Below are 21,712 nucleotides of genomic sequence, written 5' to 3'. Positions count from 1 at the left end.
AGCAATTGCAACCCTACGCCCTTTGTAAACAAGATGCAATATGATAAGAGATTGTGATAACTGATGACCCTGGCTCGCCGTTTAAGATGATTCCCACCGGTCACAAGTGCACTAGTTGCGCGAAAGAGGCACACTACAACACACATGAAGCCTAAACCAGTGAGTAAAATAAAAATATAAAAAATATCATCATCATCATCACAAAATAATGTCATGTTGGGGGCGGAAGGCAAGAGGGAAACCACTGCCCTATTTTTCCCTAAAAAAGTAGCATGGAAAATGTTGCACCGACAAGAGCTCTTAAATTGATAAAAAATGTAAGTAACTTTTAAAATTTTGTGAAATGGAAAATTAATTGAAGTCACCACCTTTAGGATTCCGCGATGAAAATAATGGACCCGTCGTTCCTATTGCGGCCGGAGGAATCGTTCAACGGCAAACCAATAGACGCGTTCCGAGATTACTCCGTCGACGAGAACAATCCCATCAAGATGCGTGTGCGCCGGACATACTACGACATGCACAGCAACATGACTGTCGACTTTGTTAAGGGTAGGATTTTGAATACCTACTTGCATTTGTATCTAACGTCTTTTGCCATATCGATGGCGAAAGCAATCGCCAATCTGCGTGGGATGTGTTCGCAAATCCCCAGGTTTTGCCGGACAGAACTACGCAACCCAATTAAAATTACTTAATAACCACTTCGGGACAGCGTCAGGATTTCGTGCTTTCTTTTGATAAATCAATCAGAATCAGTTGTTATTTCGTAAACTCACAACAATACGTAAATGTCGACGTTCCTTATAGACCCCTTCGATTTCACTTCGGTTGATGTGCTTAAATAGCATAATATGATATATTGCCAAAACCTACAGCCACCGCCGAATAATATTTCGGACTTTCTACAAAATAAACTCAATGTTTCCTTCTAGGTAAAATGGAAAAATGGCTGAAGTTCAACCACTTCAAAGCGACCATCAAGGAGGCTCTGATCAAACTAAACGAGCTGGTGGACGAGTCTGATCCTGACACGAACCTGCCCAACATTGTGCACGCCTTCCAGACTGCCGAGAGGATCCGGGAGGACTATCCTGACGATGACTGGTTCCAGCTTATCGGCCTTATTCATGATGCTGGCAAGGTATTTGCCCAATGCAAGAAGAGCTCTTCTCTACCAGTAGAGAAGCGATGAAGACAGTTAGATTAACAACTTTTGTCAAACTTACGATAGTAATGTTGACGAAAAAAAGATCGTTTATAACTTTCAGAAACCTTGGCCAATGATTATCATACATGTTACTTAATCCACAGTTGAATGTGTGAAAAACACAATCATTATGACCCGATGTGCTTTCGATATAAAAATGCTTTAAGTATAAGGCCAGGCGCGCACTACGAGTTTATCGCCGCGCGGCAGAAAAGACCAGCGATAATGTCGCACTGCGCCGCTGCGGTGGCTCTGCCGTCAAGTGCGCGCAATACAATTTAAAACTGTTTGGTAAGTATAGTATTACAGTGCGACATTATGCCGCTACTATTTTCTGCAGCGCGGCGAAATACTCGTAGCGCGCGCCTGGCCTAAGTAAGCAGTGTACAACTCGTTGTATAAAACGATTTTTTACGGAAAAAAATCGGATGGGAACTATTATACTACCCATATCCTTTGAAAAGTTTAAGCGATTTGTGATGCCAAAATCCTTGTTCGATTTAGGTTTCGAAAGACTGACGTCACGTATTGTGGATCAAAAGGAGCATAAGTACTTATATTTAACGTGATATTTTGTACGTTTGTACGAGAACCCGTGAATTATGTGCAGGTGATGGCGTTCTACGGGGAGCCTCAGTGGTGCGTGGTGGGAGACACCTTTGCGGTCGGTTGCAAGTGGGGCAAATCCATCGTGTACGGAGATGACAGCTTTAAGAACAACCCCGATACTTACAACCCTAAATACAAGTAAGTGTTACTTTTGATTTGTAAAAAAAAAAAACTATGAGGAATTTCTTGCGCCACTTCTTCTTCTTTGCGAGTCGATGGCGATCGAAACTAAATTTTTGCCGACCAATAATTGGCCACGCTTACGGCATTGTCAGTGGCTTCGTATAGGTCTTTAATAGTGCAAGTGTTAGGGCACTTAGGACAGCACAAAAGGTGAGCCATAGTTTGTGGTGATACTCCACACTCGCAATCATCGCAACCATCAACCAGGTATCCCCACCTGCAGAGATTATCCTTGCGCCACTTCTCAGGTTTAGATCAGAGTAAGAAAGTTGCATAACTGATGAGCAGAGTGCGTGGCAGTAACAACACCATCCTAAAGTTGATCCGACAGGGTAAGATTGAGTATACTGTTGCTAACCACTGGATGGCAGTGTTAGTATTGTATCTATAGGCTAGTTAGTGTTATTGAGATGTAAAAAAATATTATTGTTTATTTATTTTTGTGTCAATCTCCATTTGTAACCCCACCCAATGTGCCTCAAGGCGTGCGCTTACCCATGAAATACTGAATACGGCGATGAGTTATGTACCATTTGTTGTATTGTTGCAGCACTCCCAACGGCATGTACCAGCCACACTGCGGGCTGGAGAATCTGCTCATGTCCTGGGGCCACGATGAATACCTGTACCGGGTACTTGTGCACAATAAGGCAAAGTTCCCCAAGAAGGGACTCTACATGATCAGGTATCTAACGTACATAAGCTCATGTCCATATCCCAATTGGGGTAGTTAGAGTTATAACCATCATCGAAATGAACTAAGTAGGTACCTACATCTCACCGAGCTGTTAGACCAACGTGATAGGTGGTGAGCCGTATCGCTGTCTATGATGGTCGAGCTAACTGTGTTAGTGAAAACTGTACTTAAGATAAATTATTAGCGTAAGTCTTTTACAGGGGTTCGAAGTTCGAACCGGCGGTCCCCGATTGTAATGAAGGTACTATGAGTAAAAATTTACAAATGTGAATGTTTTTGAAGATCCACTGTTGATCAAATGTGATATAGCACCATTCATGGTATAATCGATTGCAGGTACCATTCATTCTACCCGTGGCACGCTGGTAATGACTACAAGCACTTGCTGAAGGAAAGCGACAAAGAAATTGAGAAAGCTGTTCTAGAATTCAAGTAAGAACCCCTCATTTATTTGTTCTATACCTTCCTTCCTAAGAAGGTATCGTACACCAAATTAATACATACATACATAAACTCACGCCTATTTCCCACTGGGGTAGGCAGAGACTATAGAATTCCATTTGCTTCGATCCTGACACACTTCTCTTGCTTTCTCCACATTCATCAATCGCTTCATACACGCACGCCGGTTCAGAGTAGATCGTAATGAACCTTTTCTAAGGACATCTCCAATTTGGTCATCGTAAGTCCTTCTCGGTCTTCCTCTGCCAGCCCTACCATCAACTTTCGCTTTATATACCGCTTTACCAAATTAATATTAATATTTTTATCTTCCAGCAAATACGACTTGTACACGAAGAGCGCTGGTATCCCCGACGTGGAAGCTCTATGGCCATATTACGAGAAGCTCATCGACAAATACATCCCAGGCGTTCTAGAGTGGTAGACACTGAAAATATTCAAATAAATACAATAATATTACATCCAAAGTCGAGCAACTACCACTAGACTTAGAATGAAAGTGTTTGATTATATAGAAGTTTGTTGTTGCCTTTATTAGTAAGTACCGTAAAATGTTCCTATAGTATAATCTGTGCCTTTATATTTTGACATCAGGATGCAATACTTATACAAAGTAGACTAAATAGCCTATTTACAAGTTAATAATTATTTCCATTGTGAATTATTTACGTTTCTATGTTCTCTATTTTTTTAATAAAATAGTTCCTTTACTTTAACTGGTATTTTTTTTGTTGACTAAAACAATAAAGACGTGGAGTTAGCACTAACGACTTTCACTATGGCTTTTAAAAGAATCGGCAGATTTTTGGCCGTAACTATGGCTATGGCCGAAACCATTTTTTTTGCGTTCGATGAGTCAATAAAAACATTAGTTTAACTGTTTTTGTTCGACTGAGCGTGGCGTTAAAGCTGGCTTGGCCCTCTGTAAGGTTTCTGTCATAGTATGACGTATGCAATATGATAAGAGATTGAGATAACGGCTGCCCGATGACCCTGCCTCGCCATTTAAGATGAGTCCCGACCTCGAGAGCGCTAGTTGCTTGAAAGAGGCACACCACAACAAACATGAAGCCTGTACCAGTGAGTAAAAAAAAATTGAAAAATATAAAAAATTGTGTGAAGTGGAACAAAAAATAAAGTGAATATTTAGTTCGTTTTTTAAAAACTGTTGCCGCCATTTAAAATTAACGTACTTACCTATTTAATTTGAAAATAAGGGATCTATTTTTAAAACACTTGGTGCAAAACTATTACTTATTTTTTAAAGTGGTTTTTAGCTTTATTTAAAAAAGGCGTAATTAAATAAAACCGTATTCTTTTAAATACTTACTGAACTGGAGGCGCTCGAAAAATAACACGTGGTCTTTGGGCTTCCTTACATTTGGCTACGTGTAACGAACGAATGCCCAAAGATGAACATTTAGGAAATTATTTATTTTGCACTGCCATGTCGAAGACATACCTAAACATTTACTTAACTAGAAAAAGTTTTTGATTAGTAAAATGAAAGTAAATAAATAAATTAGAGACGTATACCAAACGTACGAGGTCTCTAGTCTAATATAGTGAACGTGAAAATAAATAATAATACTTATTAAAATAATCAGCACGAAATAATGAGGAGCTCGGTGGCGCAGTGGTCAAGGCGCTCGCTCTGTGAATGTTGAAGTTAAAAAAGCAAATTTCGCAAAGGCCGGTCATAGGATGGGTGACCACAAAAAAGTTTTCATCTTGAACTCCTCCGTGCTTCGGAAGGCACGCTCAGCCGTTGGGCCCGCGTGGTGGTTTAAGGCCCGATCTCCCTATCCATCCATAGGGAAGGCCCGTGCCCCAGCAGTGGGGACGTTAATGGGCTGGTGATAATGATTAAAATAATAATATTAATAAAAAAGTACAAAAGTCCGGGACTCTATACTCCCGAGATATGGACAAACATAATAAAATAATATAATAATAAAATAGTCCTAGGTTTGAGTTATGTATGTTATGTATATAAAGTCATCTTTAGGTGGACTATGAATGACGTCTATTTCAGACGCCCTTGTCTGTGTTCTCATCGATGTCGTATTTGTATAATATACTACGCCGGCCTTCTCTCCGAGGGAAGGCAGAGCCACAAGTGTCGACAAGCAGTTATTCGAGTCCTAAGTTATATCTGATAAACCCTTTCTCCAGATAGTTCATCATGCTGACAGGACACAATTCTTATACTTTTATGTCGAGGTGATATGCGACTGACCGCGTTCTTTAATATTTCTTTATTGCAAATCAAAGAAAGAAGAACTTTTGACTTAAGTAATTATTACTTACTATAAACTAGTAGGTATACTGGTGACAAATTAGGTATGTCAGTTATATAAACATAATATATGTACTTAAATTGGACGGAGAAAGACAGAAAATGTCTGTATATTTACATTGTACTTATGAAATTCAGAATCATAATAAAGTAGCATTTACGTTATAAAAGTTAGATACCATGTATTGTGATACTGTAAAGTGTAAATAGGTTGAAGGTATTACCAGACATCGATCAAAGAGGCTGTATTTAAAAAGAAAAAACTTTCCTCAGGAATCCCCGGTGAAAATGATGGATCCGTCGCTGCTTTTGCGGCCGGAAGACTCATTCAACGGCAAACCAATAGACGCGTTCCGAGACTACTCCGTTGACGACGAAGACCCCATCAAGATGCGCGTACGCAAGACATACTACGACATGCACACCAACATGACAGTCGACTTCGTCAAGGGTAGGTTTTTAAATTGTAATTCAAACATTTGCAAGTCTGCATGGGATATTTTCGCAAATTATTTTCTCAAAGGTACGAATGTAGATACTACAAATAAAATTGCGCAACTGTATTAAGTACTTAATCTTTGAAGAAAAGTTTGGCAAATCCGAGCCAGGAGTTGCGCTTTGACAACCTCACAGCAATCATAAATGCCGACACTCCGATTTTGCCCAAGTGGACGCGCGTTCTGATTTGAAAATTAAAAAATGGTATGGATTCACATGTTATTGTTCTTATGTTATAAGCTCGACCGATCTTTTTCTTAAAGACCAGTAAAAAACAATTACAATATCTTCTTCCAGGTAAAATGGAAAAATGGCTGAAGTTCAACCACTTCAAAGCCACCATCAAGGAGGCTTTGATCAAACTAAACGAGCTGGTGGACGAGTCTGACCCTGACACGGACCTGCCCAACATCGTGCACGCCTTCCAGACTGCCGAGAGGATCCGGGAAGACCATCCTGACGATGACTGGTTCCATCTGATTGGACTTATTCACGATCTTGGCAAGGTTCGCAATTTTCTTGACAAATAGTTTAAACTTGAGACCCTTATACCCAGGATAGGCTTTCGAAATAGTGATTACGTTACGTTTAATGCCACCCTGAATTTGAAAGAAAGAAAGAAAAGAAAGAAAGAAACATTTATTACTTCCGGACACCACAGAAACAGACAGACAATTTGGAAGCTGTCCTACTTTGTGTAAAAATAACACTTCATATGGTTTTGAACATGTAAAATAACTTATCGATCTAAAAACAATAGGCTAGTTTCTATCTGGTCAAATGAGTTACTTTTTAATAAAAGTCAAAACACGAAATTACTATGGAATTTGTATGAAAAAGCACACTGTGACATCATAGAAAAACGTGATAAAATATCGTACCTATTATTACGTTTTTCTTGATTAAAATTCATAAATAAGATAAATATAAAAAAGGAAATGTTTTTCGATAGATTTAGATGTCCTTAGTTTGGTATTCTTCAACCAGCCCATTAACGTCCCCACTGCTGGGGCTTATGGATGGATAGGGAGATCGGGCCTTAAACCACCACGCGGGCCCAGTGCGGATTGGTGGTTATTAACGACTGCTGATGCAGCCGGGACCGACGGCTTAACGTGCCTTCCGAAGCACTTGTAGTTTGGTATTAGACTTTCATAATTTATCTTGATCCTAGTACACAACCCAATTCATTCGTTTTGTCCAGGTGATGGCGTTCTATAACGAGCCGCAGTGGTGCGTGGTGGGAGACACCTTCGCGGTCGGCTGCAAATGGGGCAAGTCCATCGTGTACGGAGACGACAGCTTCAAGAACAACCCTGACACTTACAACCCTAAATACAAGTGAGTTCGGCTGAAGTGGAGGCGTATAAAAAGCATATAATGCGATCAGTTGCTTATCACCCCGACCATGTCTTAAAAACTGACAAAGGCAATGTGCCTTTTCTAACAGGATGGATCATTACAACGGTAGTCATAATGATCCATCGTCACGAGTCACTCGGTAGTCGTTACATGAGCCATTGGGGCCTTTGACGTCTTAATAATAACCCTGACAACAAGGTTACTCAGGTTTGGTAATTCACCTCACAACCCAGACGATAGAAGAAAAAGATTAAAAACGGCGGCGATCACAGTACGCTGTAGGATGTATCAAATTCAAAATTCTAAAATATCTTTGTTCAGTAGGTAACACTTTGAATCGTTAATGTTTACATAACGAACGTCTCATCTGTCTAAAACTATTACAGGCCCTCACAACCTGTATAGCTGAGAAAAAGTAGCTGCAAGAAAAACATCGGCAAAGGGCCCTACTTATTCTTAAAAAAAAAAACAAAAATACATAATGAGTTAGGAGTTCATATCAAGAATGAGAGCAAATTGTCTTCTGACCTTTTACTTGTAGATTTTCCCACATACTTAAATATGTAAATATAAATCTCTCTCTCTCTCTTGGTCGGTCCCTCATATCTGAGGATCGTGGTCAGCATCAGGGTTGCACCTGGAGCGTATGATCTGCCTCCACCGGTTCCTGTAAATATAAATACCTCATGTATATATTGCGCATGTTTGTTCCAGCACTCCCAACGGCATGTACCAGCCACACTGTGGGCTGGAGAACCTACTCATGTCCTGGGGTCACGACGAGTACCTGTACCGGGTACTTATGCACAATAAGGCCCGGTTCCCTAAGAAGGGGCTTTACATGATCAGGTCTGTGTTCTCGTATCCCGCTTATTCGATACAAAACACTTTAATGCATATAACGTAACATATAAACACAAATAGACAAAAGAAGCACAATCTCTATCCTTATTTCAAAAAGGCAATTTCTTCTAGGCTACCTTTTGGTAAAATAACTTATTATTTATTCAAATTCAAATTCCAAAATATCTTTATTCAGTAGGTAACATAGTTACTTTGAATCGTCAATTTTTACATAACGAACGTCTCATCCGCCTAAAACTACTGCAGCTTCTCACAACCTGTATAGCCGGGGAAAAGAAGCTGCAAGAAAAACCTCGGCACAGGGCCCTAGACGTTCTTTAAAAAAATAAAAATAATCATAAAATATTGGTATACAATTGAGTAATTTAGCTGCCTAATATCAGTTCTCAGACAGTTAATCCCATGCATTCATATCTTCTAAATAATCACTAACTTTATAATAATCTTTTTTGTAAAGTTTTTGTTTAACTAGAAGTATTATATTATTCAGGTGTTCACTTACCTGAAGTTATTGGCCGGACATTATTTTTTTCAAAAGCGATTGCCATCTGATCCTTCAACCCGAAAGGCCTTATTGGGTACAGGCTACCTGATATGTCCTGCTAATAAGGCCACATATACTTGAAAGTATATCTTCCCGTATATAATGGGTTTCTTCACGATGATGTTTCATTTCACCGATACAGTTTCACTTTTAATACATTTGTCAATGTAGTATTTTGTATGAACTGTGCGAATGGTGTTCTGTTCATGCATTCTTTACCTATGACCATATATTACTAATTTAGTATTTTTGTGTTATATAACACTGGTCGTATGTTATGTTATCTCAACTTTTTGGCCTTATACGTCTGTTCCAGACGATTTATGACGTCATTGCCTCGAAGAAATGCACTTTCTTTCATGGCTGTGCAAGCCAATCCATGTTATCTATAGTAACAAATAACAATAACGTTATGAACTTATGACCAATAACAAAACAACACTCATTGCCTCAATGTTATTCCGGGAAATGTTCCCAAAGTGGGAATGTTAAGAAATCTTTAATAGTAAAAACACTGGCTGCTTTTATTTTTCAATTTGCTCTTTCTTGTACTCTGGTCTTATCTGCCTAAACATTAGGTAATAATGCCCAAATAAATCCCAAAGTGGGAACACACTAGTGTGTTGTGTTAGTGTGTTCACTAACTAAGGAGATAAATATCCTTGTTCACATGTTCATGTTCTAATATGATTGCCATTATCTAGGTACCATTCGTTTTACCCGTGGCACGCCGGTGGTGATTACAAGCACTTGCTGAAGGACAGCGACAAGGATATTGAGGATGCTGTTCTAGAATTCAAGTCAGTATACATTAACTTTATTTTTTAAGATCTTTTTTCTACTCCTTTTTAACCCTCCGTTATTTTAACACGTTCACTATGTAACTGAATAATAGATATTATTCGATAAATACATTAGCATTTATGTACATAGACACACTATGACCAGCAAAAACAATCTGAAAAGCTTCCTGTTGGATTTTCTCATTTTACCTAAGCCCCACATACCTATGGGACATGCACGAGTTTCAAATGTATTGCCTCAGATGTGGTTATTTATTACACAGTGAACGTTTTATAGAAATTAGACTGTCTTAAGGCGCCATTTTTCCAATATGTCGGCGCGAGTGGCAAAGTAGAAATTCGGAAAGACGTTACATACATAAGACTATATCCCAATTGGGGTAGCCAGAGGTACATTCAGAGAAAGATTAACTAAGTATTTAACCACTGTTGGCTTGTAGACCAACGTGTGTTACAGTCGTATCGATGACGATACGCTCGACCATTATCTACCTATTAGGTAATGGTCGAGCCAATTCGTAAAGAACGCATCGCAATCTATAAAATTACAAATTTTAAAAACTCGGAGAATCTTTGTAAAACCACAAATAAATAATAGTATCGCAAACTAGTACGTGCTATTACTTATTCTACTACTACGTCCTACGTAAAACTACCAAAATTAATTATTGAACTAAAAATACTTACCTACTTTTTTTTTTTTTTTTCAGCAAATATGACCTGTACACGAAGAGCGCTGGTATCCCCGACGTGGAAGCTCTGTGGCCTTATTACGAGCAGCTGATCGACAAATACATTCCCGGTGTCCTTAAGTGGTAGACGCTGAGAATTTGCATCCAAGTTACCTTTTATAAGATAGTTACCTACCTACACGTGAGTACGTACAAGTTACAACCCGACAAGAGAAATTAGATTTTTTGTTGTCTAGTTTCTGTATTATGCAATCGTTTATACACCCTTATACATTATTTTGACCTCAGGATTTTATAATGACCTATTAATTTTAAGCGATATACAAACCACACAATATAAAACCTACTTATAAGTTGATATACTTAATACTCATTATTTTATTGTACTTAAATAATAATCTAGTTTTTACTGTATAATAATTTTCAATAAAGGAGCTCCTTTAGTCTTACTGGTGATTTAATTTTTACTAGCGTTCCTTTTTAATTCTTTTTTGCTGGTTCAATACGGTCCAGATACTAGGTGTACAGTCACGAGTACTAATATGTACACACTTTGAAACCATGTCAAATTAACTTTTTTGACAAATTAAAACGTAAGGCGCATTAAATGTCAAATATGATAGTGCGACAAGGTTCTAAAGTGTGTACATGATATTGCTCATGACTGTACATGTACATACTATACACCTCTGCCTACCCTTTCAGGGATATGGGCGTGATATCATGTATGTATGCATCACGCCCCACTTCAGACTCTGAGCAAGCATTGATGGGTCGTGGTCCTACCTAACCACTTCTGTCTACTCCGTAAGGGATTATGGACGTGGTTTTTCCAGTGACTTCCATTAGGGTACCTCTCTAGGTACCTATGCCTCTGCATACCTAGAATAAAGAATAGTAAATACTACGCATAGAACGGACACTCCGCCCCGCACCATATCGTAACAGTGCCGAGATAGATTTACCTCACCCCCCCCGCTAGGTGTCATTTTGGTTATAGAATAAGGAATAATACTACGTATAGAACGGCAACTCTCCGTTCCCCACTAGCGTCAAATTCTAGGTTCTCCCCCCCACAGTTTAGTCTTCAATCGTATCGCGTCAGACGTCACACACACAGATGCGCGAGTACGATAACGTCAATGTGTGGTGTCTGTGTAAAACGAGGTTGTTTGTATGAAGTGTCCGGGGTGCGCTTTAGTCTAAAGGGCCGCAAGCTGGCAATGAGTCTGTCTGTCTCACTCGCACTTACGCGTTTAGCCGGCACACGGTAATTCGATCTTCGTAAGGAGAGTCCGGACTTTGGTAAAGGGCTAGATGGAGTTTTCACATTCAATGAAAGACTATATAATAAATCAGGAACTTTATTTTAAGCTATATTTACAAAAATACAATCCTCTCTCAAAATGCGTAATAACTAAATAATAAATCTAGGTATAACTAACAACCATAGTCCGAAACATAGGGAACATTATAATTATGTAAATTAATCATTCAAAATCACGAAATCGTATCATTTCTAAGGCATTTTTCTCACAAAACATTCTATTAATTAAGATCCAAATAATCCTATAATCATTTTAGAAATAAATCATTATTATAAGTATTTAATAACAGGCAATCAAACTTCGTAAAATAAGAGTTGTCCACCAAGCCCCAATGGAGCAACAAGGTGGAGTATATTCCATGCATACCCCCCAAATTATGAAGAATAGGTAAATGTATGTAATTTTAGCTGTTTATGCAAAACCATTTCATTGTAGAAAGATAAAACCCCATGCCACGCGAAGAAGTCAACATTTAATTCCATAACTTGCATGCTCTTTATGTAGGTACAGCCCTGAAGAAAAATGTATTTAAAATTTAAATTACATTTATTTTAACTATCACTTGAAATGTAACAAATGACTAGCCTTGCATTTGATTGATTACAATTGTATTATCTTTAATAGAAGAGAATTGTGTATTTAACATTATATTAAGCAATACACATATAAAGCGGATGCAACATAGTGTAATGCCGCCCATTTTTTTAAAAAGTTACGAAATGTTTCCGATTCTTCCAAGTTTAGTTTCTCAGTTCCAAAACTAGCTCAAAATGGTCAATTTAAATGCGTGTAACACTTTGTTGTATAATGACTCCTTCACTTTTTTATTAGGATAATTTGAGATTTTCTTATTAGCTGCTAACTCGCCAAACTCGGCTCAAAAAATTTATAAAAACGACAGTTTAATTCAAACTGAAGTTAAACATTTTAGATTAAAAAATTGAATACATGATAAATATTATTGTAAATGCGATTAAAATGGTATTCCAGTACACATGAAGACATAATTCTATAACACAGTCAGACTTAAATAATTCTCAGGCATATCGTAATGTATGGTGTCCCAAAAATGTGTGAGTCACTTTAAAAAAACCATACACATCGTATTCGATGTTATTTTCTTCAGGAAAATCTCGATTTTTTTCAATTATTTTTAATCCAGACCACATTTTTTTACCTGGATCGAAACCAGCTTGTCTATGGCGAGGTATAGTTAACAACAATCACAATTCTTCTTGAGACACCGTACAGAAGCAAAACTTTTCAGATCTTACACAAAAACGTTCACAGGTTACACATAAATATTACGACGTGCTTACTTGATATAATTACGTAAGAAAATACTCTACCTAAGGTTGCAAGCATTCGACACGCGGTCCAATCCGTTAAGGCATTCCTTACTTATCTAGCTTATTTCTATAATGAGAATATTCTTGTCTGTAATATAGGCAGAGGTTTTGTTAACTGACGACCTTTATCTCTGGAAGTTTCTCCACCAACGGACTTTGGAGCACCGCGGTGGAGTAGGTATGCCACACTGTTAATAACTACGAATTTTGTAGCTTTTTCATACACAGAAGTCATGTCTTTTTTTGTATTTTTTTAATAAAAGATTTGAGTGCTTTTGACCCCGATCCAACTTGGTGTTAAGCAGTGACGGGGTCTAAGGTGCATCAGACAACCTCAAATAGCCACACTGTTGCCTTGAAAATCCCAAAAAAATATGTATTTATTAGCAAGAGAACAGAAATATTTGTCACCATTTTTTTTCTTTTACGCAATCAAAAATATATCAACAGTAGCTGCAAGTTATCTTTGATTAAATGTGGGTCTGCCCACCCTATTTGGGATTACGAGCGTGAGTTCATATATGTATTTGACTTTTATCACCTGGTTTCACAACCACTGCCTATTATTGAAGACAGAACCCCTAATCATGATGTTGTACCTACAAACAACCTAGCAGTATTCAGTCTTTGCTTATGGAAAGACGGTTTGAGTAAGGCGTCCACTTGATTGAAATCGGAGAGCCCGGAGCGTAAGCATTCACGAACTGCTGTGAGTTGTCATAGCAACGTCCGCGTACGCCGATAAAGCGTAATTCTACACAGAACAAATACCGGATGAGAGCCATCAGCGCTCCCGTTTGTCCGGCCAAGTAGGTCATACCATCCGAGGCAAACCTATAAGACACGTAAAACAAATATCCTAACGCTCCGTCAGCTCCGATCCCACCCAAGTGGACGCTCAGCTTTACTATGGCCCAGATTCCTGCAAACACATCCTAATTTTATTTTAAGTTATACCTGTCATTTTCTTATCCGCCGGAAAGGAAAGGGACGGTTGATTGGAAACTGTTAATTTTAAAATGAATGAATAAAATACCCGGGCGTGTAAAATAGGCATCTCGCTCATATACAACCCGTTTGACGTGTGCTGTCAACTCAATTTTGTCGAGTTATTGGCCAGTATAAAATTTTGGAAGCGTCTTTTAACTTTCTGCCTAAAATTGACATGTGTTCCATAGATTTTATGCCTGTCGATTACCTGCCTCTTTTCTTTTCAGCGGATAAGAAAATGACAGGTACTTATAACTTAAAATTAGATTGTGTGCACAGGAATCAGCACCAATACCTTACCTAAATAGGCCAAACGAAGGCAACCGCAAATGGCTATAATGTCCAAAAATATCACACTAGCGTCAAGCTACCACACTATATTTAAATACTTATAGGAATGTTAGTTACAACCTATTGTGATTACACAGTGAAAATTGTATCGTTTTCTGACTTGCAGTGTATTGAGATGGACAATTAATTTATATTATATTATTCTTATAACGATAAGATGAACATAGTAGCCTCCTTAATTGTAATAATCAATTGATAACTTGGGGGTTAAAATGGCCACATCGAAGCAATTGTTTGCATTGCGCACTTTTATATGAGCAAATGTCAAATTCACGCAGGGGATCTTATGAGCGCTGCAGATAGCGCCATACTTGTTGCCAAGTTTGCCATCGACACGATAAGAAGAATGTTAAATTTCACTATTGCTTTTTTTAGATGAATTACTTCGATGTGGCCATTTTAACCCCCCCTTGTCTTACAATCTTGCAAGTCAGAAAGCAATAGAAAATCACACAAATAATTGAACTTTCTTATGTCATAGGTATGAAGAATATTTTAGTCGTAATTTTCAGTAAGTATAGCTAAATAGCAAAATATTTATAGATAACTAGACAACATGTACCTCAATACAACGTTTTAATAAAGGTTTTAAATAATCATGTTTAGTTCGGCATTGAATATCTTTTCAAATTTCAAATGGATGTTTAATAAAGTTAGAAGTTTGTGATTCGCATAAGGTCGGCTCTAGAAACTTAAAGAACGAATAATGTTGTCTAATTATCTTTTTGGAATAAGATATTCAAGTCTCAATATATTTATAAATATAGGAAGAAATTTGGAAGATTTCATATCAATGTCGTCAATCGCTGTCGCGGCCATATAAGGCGTGATATACAGTCGCTTCTAAATCATGAGTGCGAATGCGATACGCCGCGGACTATCCGTACAAAAATTTCATTCTTATCGTCAGCCGCCTAATTAGTGCGAGCGAGACGGACTGTATATATGCTCCCTTTACTCCTTAGCGTCTTACTGCCATTTAAGACTAAAGTAAGACCCAGAGGAAGAGGCCGGCGGCCGATAGAAATTGGTGCGGGGCGGAGTTACCGTATAGCGGGAAAATCGAACTCTTCCAGTTAGTATGGAATCGCGCGAATTCATTCACAGCGACAAATGCCGCGCCGCGACCGCGTTTTCATGTGTCCCCTAAAATATGCGAGGGGATTTTAATAAAGTGTAATTGTTTACGTCTCGAAGTGTTTGTAGATGCTGGTGACGTATGCCATCACCTGCTGCCAGTCCGGCCTCTCTTGTTGGATCATATCTTGAATATTCTGGAAGGAAATACAACTTTATGAGCATAATCGGGAAATACAGACATTTTCTACTTTAGCTGTGCAAAAAGGGCTTGAGGGTGTCCAGTTGGGCGCGAATCTCAATTAAGGTTCTCACCCTCAGGCCTTTTTGTCTTAATTTTTGTGCCGGATGAGAGAAAAATAAATACACTTACTTTAGTTTTGATTGCGGTTTTCCTAATATGGGAGTTATATATGATTTATTTCGGAAAATAAATCTACTTTATTTGAATATAGTAGGAAAATTGTTAAATTTTCCGACATTGTTTTTGATGTGACTTTTCGTTTAGAAACGAAAATACAGATGCTAGGACATTATTGTCAAAAACACGATAGTTATTAATTTCGCGCGGAAAATTCAAACATAAGGCAATGTATTAGAGTGATTTATATGCAAAGTATAATACTAACCAGTGTAGTAGGTATGCCAACAGACTCGGCAGCGGCGAAGGCGACGGAGAAGTTGGTCCGCTTGTCGTGCGGCGACAGCGACGCGTAGTGCACGCGACTGTCGCCGAGGTACGAGTGTAGCAGGGCGCACAGGGCCATGCCGTCGTTCCATGATGAGCTGAAAGGGATGCGAATGTTGTTAAAAAATACATGCATATTAGGTATACAGGTTCAATAAGTCATCATCACCTTCCTAGCGTCATCCCTTTTTTTGCAGAGTCCGCTGGGTTAACTTGAAGATTTGACAGGTCCCTGTTTTTTACAGTCGCGACTGCCTGTCTGACCATTCCCGTGAAGGGAAAACCAAATAATGAAATCATTATATTATGCAATGAAATCCCAACAGGGGTTATGGTTTTAGTGCGCTACTTTGGATCACCTTATCTTCTAAGTAAGTAAGTAAAAGTAAGTAAAATCTTTATTACTTCTACAAAAATACATGGTAATATTTGTAGAGGCTGGAGCCTAAACTAGGATACTCTGTGTTTTAGGACTTCAGGCCTCCACCTCCAGAAAGTCATGGTCAAGAGAAAATAACAAAATTTACTTACTTACCTTCTCTTCTACCTTACGTATAGCTATCTATAACAACATAGACAGAAGGTCCACATATAGATGTGGAGAAAGGAAAATGTCGATCTCGCTGCCAGATTGTCGGGAAGCCGAAGTTTTTGTTCACATACCTGAAATTAGTAATGTCAATGTTGCTGTATCCCAGAGTCTTCTGCTGGCACCACTTGAGCAGCGCGTTGCGTTTGGAGCCGCCGTTCTTCACCTGCAGCGCGTTTAGAGGGTCCTTCCTTTCACCTGGAGAAATTATGAGTATTAGTATTACTAAATTGATAAGTAAAGGCTTATAATAAAGTTACCTATGTAAACTGGGAATCGAGTTGCCTCAAAACTACAACAAGCAATAATAACTAACTTCGTTACTTAAGTTACTTTAAGGAGGGCCTTTCCAGGCTACATTCACCATTAACAATATAGATGGCGTTGTACAGCTTTAACGTGATAATCACCTATTTTCTCATTACTCGGGTACATAATTATTCCAAAATACAATGTAATGGCAGAAGCATATTATTATATAAAAATAATTGTTGCTTGATATTTGGAACACATTATGTTGCTACCTATATAATAAAGAGAAACATGTCTTTATTTTGATCAGAATAATAATGAGTGGAAGATGTAATTGTGCCTGGGTGTAATAAAAAGGGTCATCATTTATACCCAAAAACAAAAATAAAGAGGCATATGTCTTTGAGGAAGGTAGTCTGGAAAGGCCCTCGTTACGTTTTAAAACATAGATATTGAGCGCTAGGATCTGTTTCATTCCAAGATCTGTTATTATTCTGAGTACAAGACCCGTAAATAATTATGGTCACTAGGATCTACATGGCAAAGCAAAAATATATCCGTGGCAACACATATGCTTTTGGCGGCTCATCAATAACTGACACCAGGGATGATGAGGTCGTCCACCTCACAACCCACAGGATAGAAGAAGACGCCCATTTAATGTGAATGTTTGGTAAAAAGTCAGTGGAAAACTTTCAAGAAATAACAAACTGCAGGTTACAATCTTCTTCGTTTGTTTGAAAATAGTAAATGGTGTGAAAGGGAGGTTTTCCCTTCGCGGTTTGGAAGGTCAGACAGGTAGTCGCTTCTGTAAAAAACCGGACCTGTCAAATCTTCAGGTTAGATAAGAGGACCCTGTGAAAAATGGGATAATGCTAGGGAGATGATGGTGTGAAACGGAGGTAATCAATTGACTCACTGATGTCTGTGTGGCTGTTCCTGCGCACGAAGGTCTCGATGGCTTTCTGCTGCAGGCTGGCGAACGCGCGCTGCTCGTCGGGGATGTTGCCCGGCCCGCTCTCTGGTCGATGCCCCCAGTTAGACACGTCAACGCAAGCGCAAGTAGCGCGCGGGTTTATGCCAGTTAAAAGGGAAGTTGGGAATTCGAATATGTGGATTTTTGTTGGTATATCTCGGTGAGGTATGGGTGGGGGCTTAGTTCATCTTGCGATGGTACTTTTGTCTACCCCAATTGGCATATATCGTAGTAGTGAGCTTATGGATTTTCTATTGTAGGATTGTTATTAAACGCTAATATGTAATGCTCCTTACACCGGTTAATAAAGGGGAGGACTATGTTATAGGGTGATTATATCAAGTTTAAGTTTTATACAATTTATCATAATAGACGGCGAATGACGTTATTTTTATACATCAACATTAAAAAGACTGGTTTCAATACAGATTTAAATAAGTACAACTTAGGTTGAAGTTTATTTATAAAAAAATAGACAGGACGGCTTTTTTCAGGACGTGAGTTATTGTTTATTTGCCGCTTGGCCGGAAGGACTGCCCTCAAATTCGGTCATATAAAACAATGTCATAACTGGCATAAACCCGTGCGCAGAATAAAATGAGCGAACAGAGTCGTTTCCAACGAAAATGTCCGTGTTAAACACTTAGAATGATGAAACGCAGCCAATTCTAGCTTCGTAGAATGGTAGCGCTACCACTAAAACCACAACCCGTCTCAAACGCCGCAGCATGTTTTAGATTCACCAAGTAAGCATTTTGGACCCGAAAGCTGCGCGTCCACATGACATCGGACGAAATATATACCCATTTCACGTAGCACATCGGAACTTGTCATTTGCAAGATGAGACAGGTATATATTTTCGCATGCGAGTTGAAGGTGGGCGATTCAAAAGTAAGGGCCCGGAGCGAATACACCGTACGGAGCGACGGAATTGGATAGTATCGTAGGTCAAAGATAAATTGCGAAATTCTGATTACTAAACAAAGACAGATCTAAAACTGACGAAAAACATTTTCTTTTTTCTATTTAACTTATTTATGAATTTTAATCAAGAAAAACGTTACAATAAGTCCCGACATTTTATTACGTGTTTCTATGACGTCACAGTGTGGTTTTTCATAGAAATTCCATAGTCATTTTGTGTTTTGACATTTAGTAAAAAGTAACTGATTGGACTAGTTGGAAACTAGCCTATTACTATAAGTTATGATAGCAAAGGAGTTGTATAGTATAGCCGCACCGATTCTACTCACGTGGACACGCAGCTTTAATTGAATATTTGTATAAAAACCAAGCTTTTAAATCTATGTACCAGACCAGTAACGACGAAAGGAAAGATGCAAATGATCATAGTGTATTTATTTTTTTATCGGATCCAGTTAAGGGTGAATAGAACCAAGAATGATTTGGAAAAAGAACAGACAATTCAAGACTATTTAAAGTTGAGATCAATTTATGATTGGAAAGTTTTTAAAACTTTAAATGCTTTTTAAAATAATAACTTTTTTTTTTAAGTATTGATATATTGATCTAAATTGTCTGTACTTCTTTAACTGAAAAAAAAAAAACTATTTTCACGCCGTTTTATTTATTAATTTCTGTTAATTATTTGCAGGTAAAAATAATAAATAAAAGGAAAAATTAGGGCAAACAGGCATGCTTATAATAAGTCAATAAGTTAATGGCACACATAACAACACAAGTTAGAAATTGGCAAGAATCTAGGCGCCTCTCTCATTCCGCCATGCTGTAAGAAAATAAGCGACATGCTGTGTTTATACTTAGGTTATTTAATAGGAAACTTAGGTATGTCGGGTTATATATTTAAGGGTACAGCAACGATTATGAAGCACTCAACTGCATAATATTATGAATATAGTTGTTATAAAACAGGTTGAAAATAAATACAATTTATGGATGTTATTTACTGACAACATTTTTCGCATTTTAAATGCTCGAAATCCTTAAAGATACTTTGCAGCGGAGATATTTTTGGATGTGTTACTTTTTAAATGCCAATCACGATAGAAATAATTAATTACTTATCACATTGAATGGATAGGAACAATAAAATAAACATTTCTATTACGTAGTCAACATGCATTGTTAAATACTTGGTTCAGACTCCTGCGAATCAAAAAGACTGAATCGGAGCTGAGCGGAGCGGAGACGTGCGCGATCGACCAATCACAGCGCGAGAGAGAACGAGAAAGAATACACTCCGTCGTTGCTTCGTCGCCGTGATTGATGGATTGCACATCTCCGCTGGCCTCCGTTTCAGTGGAAGGTCACCCTAGTTCGCAAACGTCAACCATAACCTGAAGACTGACCTGCAGCGATGGGCGACGGTCTGTTGTTTCTGGCGGCGGGGGGCTTGGAAAAGTTGTTGTTAGAGATCCCGTTGGTGGCAGGCGCGGGGTCTGACAGGCCGTTCTTGATGGGTGGTGGGGCTGTTGTAACTCCCACTGTTGTTTGTACCTGAGGGTTTGTTGTTTATGAGGGATCTTTGCTTTGTTCTGTACAAACATTGATTAGGTTGAACGGGCGAGCGAAGCTATAAATTGGTAACAAAACAACTGTGTCAGTTGATCTCTAGAAACCTTCAATTATCCTCTGGAGAACCCTTGAGGAACACAATGGTGCCTATTCTAGTTTCAGAAATCTTAAATTAGTGTCGTCCTTCACTTACAAAAAGCACAAGAAAAGGAAAGAGCTAGTTTTAATCCTGTCAAAATAGTTAAAATTAAGTTGGTGGTTGCCTGAATCAGCACTATTATCAGCTCGAACACTTTCTTTGTTATTTTTTTTAAATTATAACGATTACTTTTGGTCGTGGTTTAGTGGTTAGAGCGTTAGGCTATAAAAACACCTCCACCAACCCACAGTAGAGCAGCGTGGTGGAGTATGCTCCATACCCCCTCCGGTTGATTGAGGGGAGGCCTGTGTCCAGCAGTTGAACGTATATAGGGTGTTTATGTTAGTTTTGGTTATAAGAATGCGTACCTGCGGCCATTCTCCAACGGGTGTGGTGGCGGGGGATTGCTTGGCGGCCTTGGCGGCGTTCTCGATACTCTCAATTAACGACTTCACCGACAGCCGGGAGTCCTGGCGGCTAACACCTGTTCACATATACATTGTTAAGCCACTACTTGTGTGTCTAGTAGAACTGAATCACACACGACTACCGTCGGCATTTACGAATTGCAACAAATTGTCATGTCCTATCCAAATTTACCGATCTTGAACTATGTTCCACAGAGTTGAACTCCTTCCCTGAATCTCTATGGATTATATTGTTATTTATTTAATATTTACTTTATTAACACTATTTACTTGTGTTGTGCACTTTTGTTACCTGCTGTCTTATTTTGTAAATATTCTTTTCTTTTCTCGAGATTTGCTGGAAGTCTTGAAACTGAACTGTTGAGTTTAGCTCGCCTTTGTACACAAAGAGAAAATTTACATCGATTTTTTTTTCTGACTCGGACGGTTCTTGAAGCCGCAGCTTTTGTCATGCCAGGACGAGCGTGTTAATATTTTAAATAGATGGGGCCTGCGTCGGCTTAATGACGACACATAGATCGAAAGAATTTCGCATGGACAGGAGGACCTGGTGGTGTAATGGTTAACACGCTCGTCCCGGCTTGACAAGAGCTGCGAGCTCATGTCCCGTCAGAGTCAGAAAAAAATCGATTAAAATTTTCTCTTTATGAAATTCCCTAAGCGCGGGTAAGTGCTAAAAAACAAAAATCATCTTTGTTTCTGTTATATTTCTGTGTAATTTGTTTATGAAATAATGGTTAATAATCAAATCTCCGTACCCTCCGATTTCACTCGAATAGACGCACAACGTATGTGTGTATAAAGTTATACACAAGTAACTATAGA

The 21,712-nt window shown here is 38.6% G+C and overlaps 3 protein-coding genes across 19 annotated transcripts in view; 2 read left to right on the top strand and 1 right to left on the bottom strand.

The window, feature by feature from the left end:
• The first annotated feature begins 29 nt into the window (after positions 1-29).
• Positions 30-3,877, top strand: LOC126376044 (inositol oxygenase-like). Its single transcript, XM_050023205.1, has 7 exons — positions 30-159; positions 375-552; positions 936-1,144; positions 1,821-1,957; positions 2,553-2,687; positions 3,036-3,131; positions 3,477-3,877. Exons 1-7 carry the CDS (start codon positions 145-147, stop codon positions 3,583-3,585), a joined length of 879 nt encoding a protein of 292 aa, XP_049879162.1. The 5' UTR covers positions 30-144; the 3' UTR covers positions 3,586-3,877.
• Positions 3,878-4,147: 270 nt separating this feature from the next.
• LOC126376043 (inositol oxygenase-like) lies at positions 4,148-10,672 on the top strand. The gene is made up of 7 exons (XM_050023203.1): positions 4,148-4,241; positions 5,734-5,911; positions 6,256-6,464; positions 7,163-7,299; positions 8,035-8,169; positions 9,433-9,528; positions 10,242-10,672. The coding sequence occupies exons 1-7, from the start codon at positions 4,227-4,229 to the stop codon at positions 10,348-10,350; spliced, it is 879 nt and encodes a 292-aa protein (XP_049879160.1). The 5' UTR covers positions 4,148-4,226; the 3' UTR covers positions 10,351-10,672.
• Positions 10,673-14,638: 3,966 nt separating this feature from the next.
• The window catches only part of LOC126375973 (uncharacterized), a 70,969-nt gene continuing 63,895 nt past the window's right edge, over positions 14,639-21,712 (bottom strand). For 15 of the 17 annotated variants that reach the window (XM_050023073.1, XM_050023076.1, XM_050023074.1 and 12 more), the window contains 6 exons: positions 20,828-20,943; positions 20,155-20,302; positions 17,767-17,868; positions 16,670-16,793; positions 15,948-16,104; positions 14,639-15,515 (listed from right to left, as the gene is read on the bottom strand). In XM_050023073.1, coding sequence (XP_049879030.1) covers positions 15,426-15,515; positions 15,948-16,104; positions 16,670-16,793; positions 17,767-17,868; positions 20,155-20,302; positions 20,828-20,943 — 737 coding nt within the window. In that variant the 3' untranslated portion in view covers positions 14,639-15,425. Of the gene's footprint in view, positions 15,516-15,947; positions 16,105-16,669; positions 16,794-17,766; positions 17,869-18,332; positions 19,572-20,154; positions 20,303-20,827; positions 20,944-21,712 lie in introns of those variants that run through there. The other 2 variants (XM_050023077.1, XM_050023078.1) reach the window with 2 other exon arrangements.

Source organism: Pectinophora gossypiella, chromosome 20, assembly GCF_024362695.1.
Source record: "Pectinophora gossypiella chromosome 20, ilPecGoss1.1, whole genome shotgun sequence".
Lineage (NCBI taxonomy): Eukaryota > Metazoa > Arthropoda > Insecta > Lepidoptera > Gelechiidae > Pectinophora > Pectinophora gossypiella.
The sequence above is the reverse complement of the archived record's forward strand: the minus strand, read 5'-3'. Positions and strand labels throughout refer to the sequence as shown.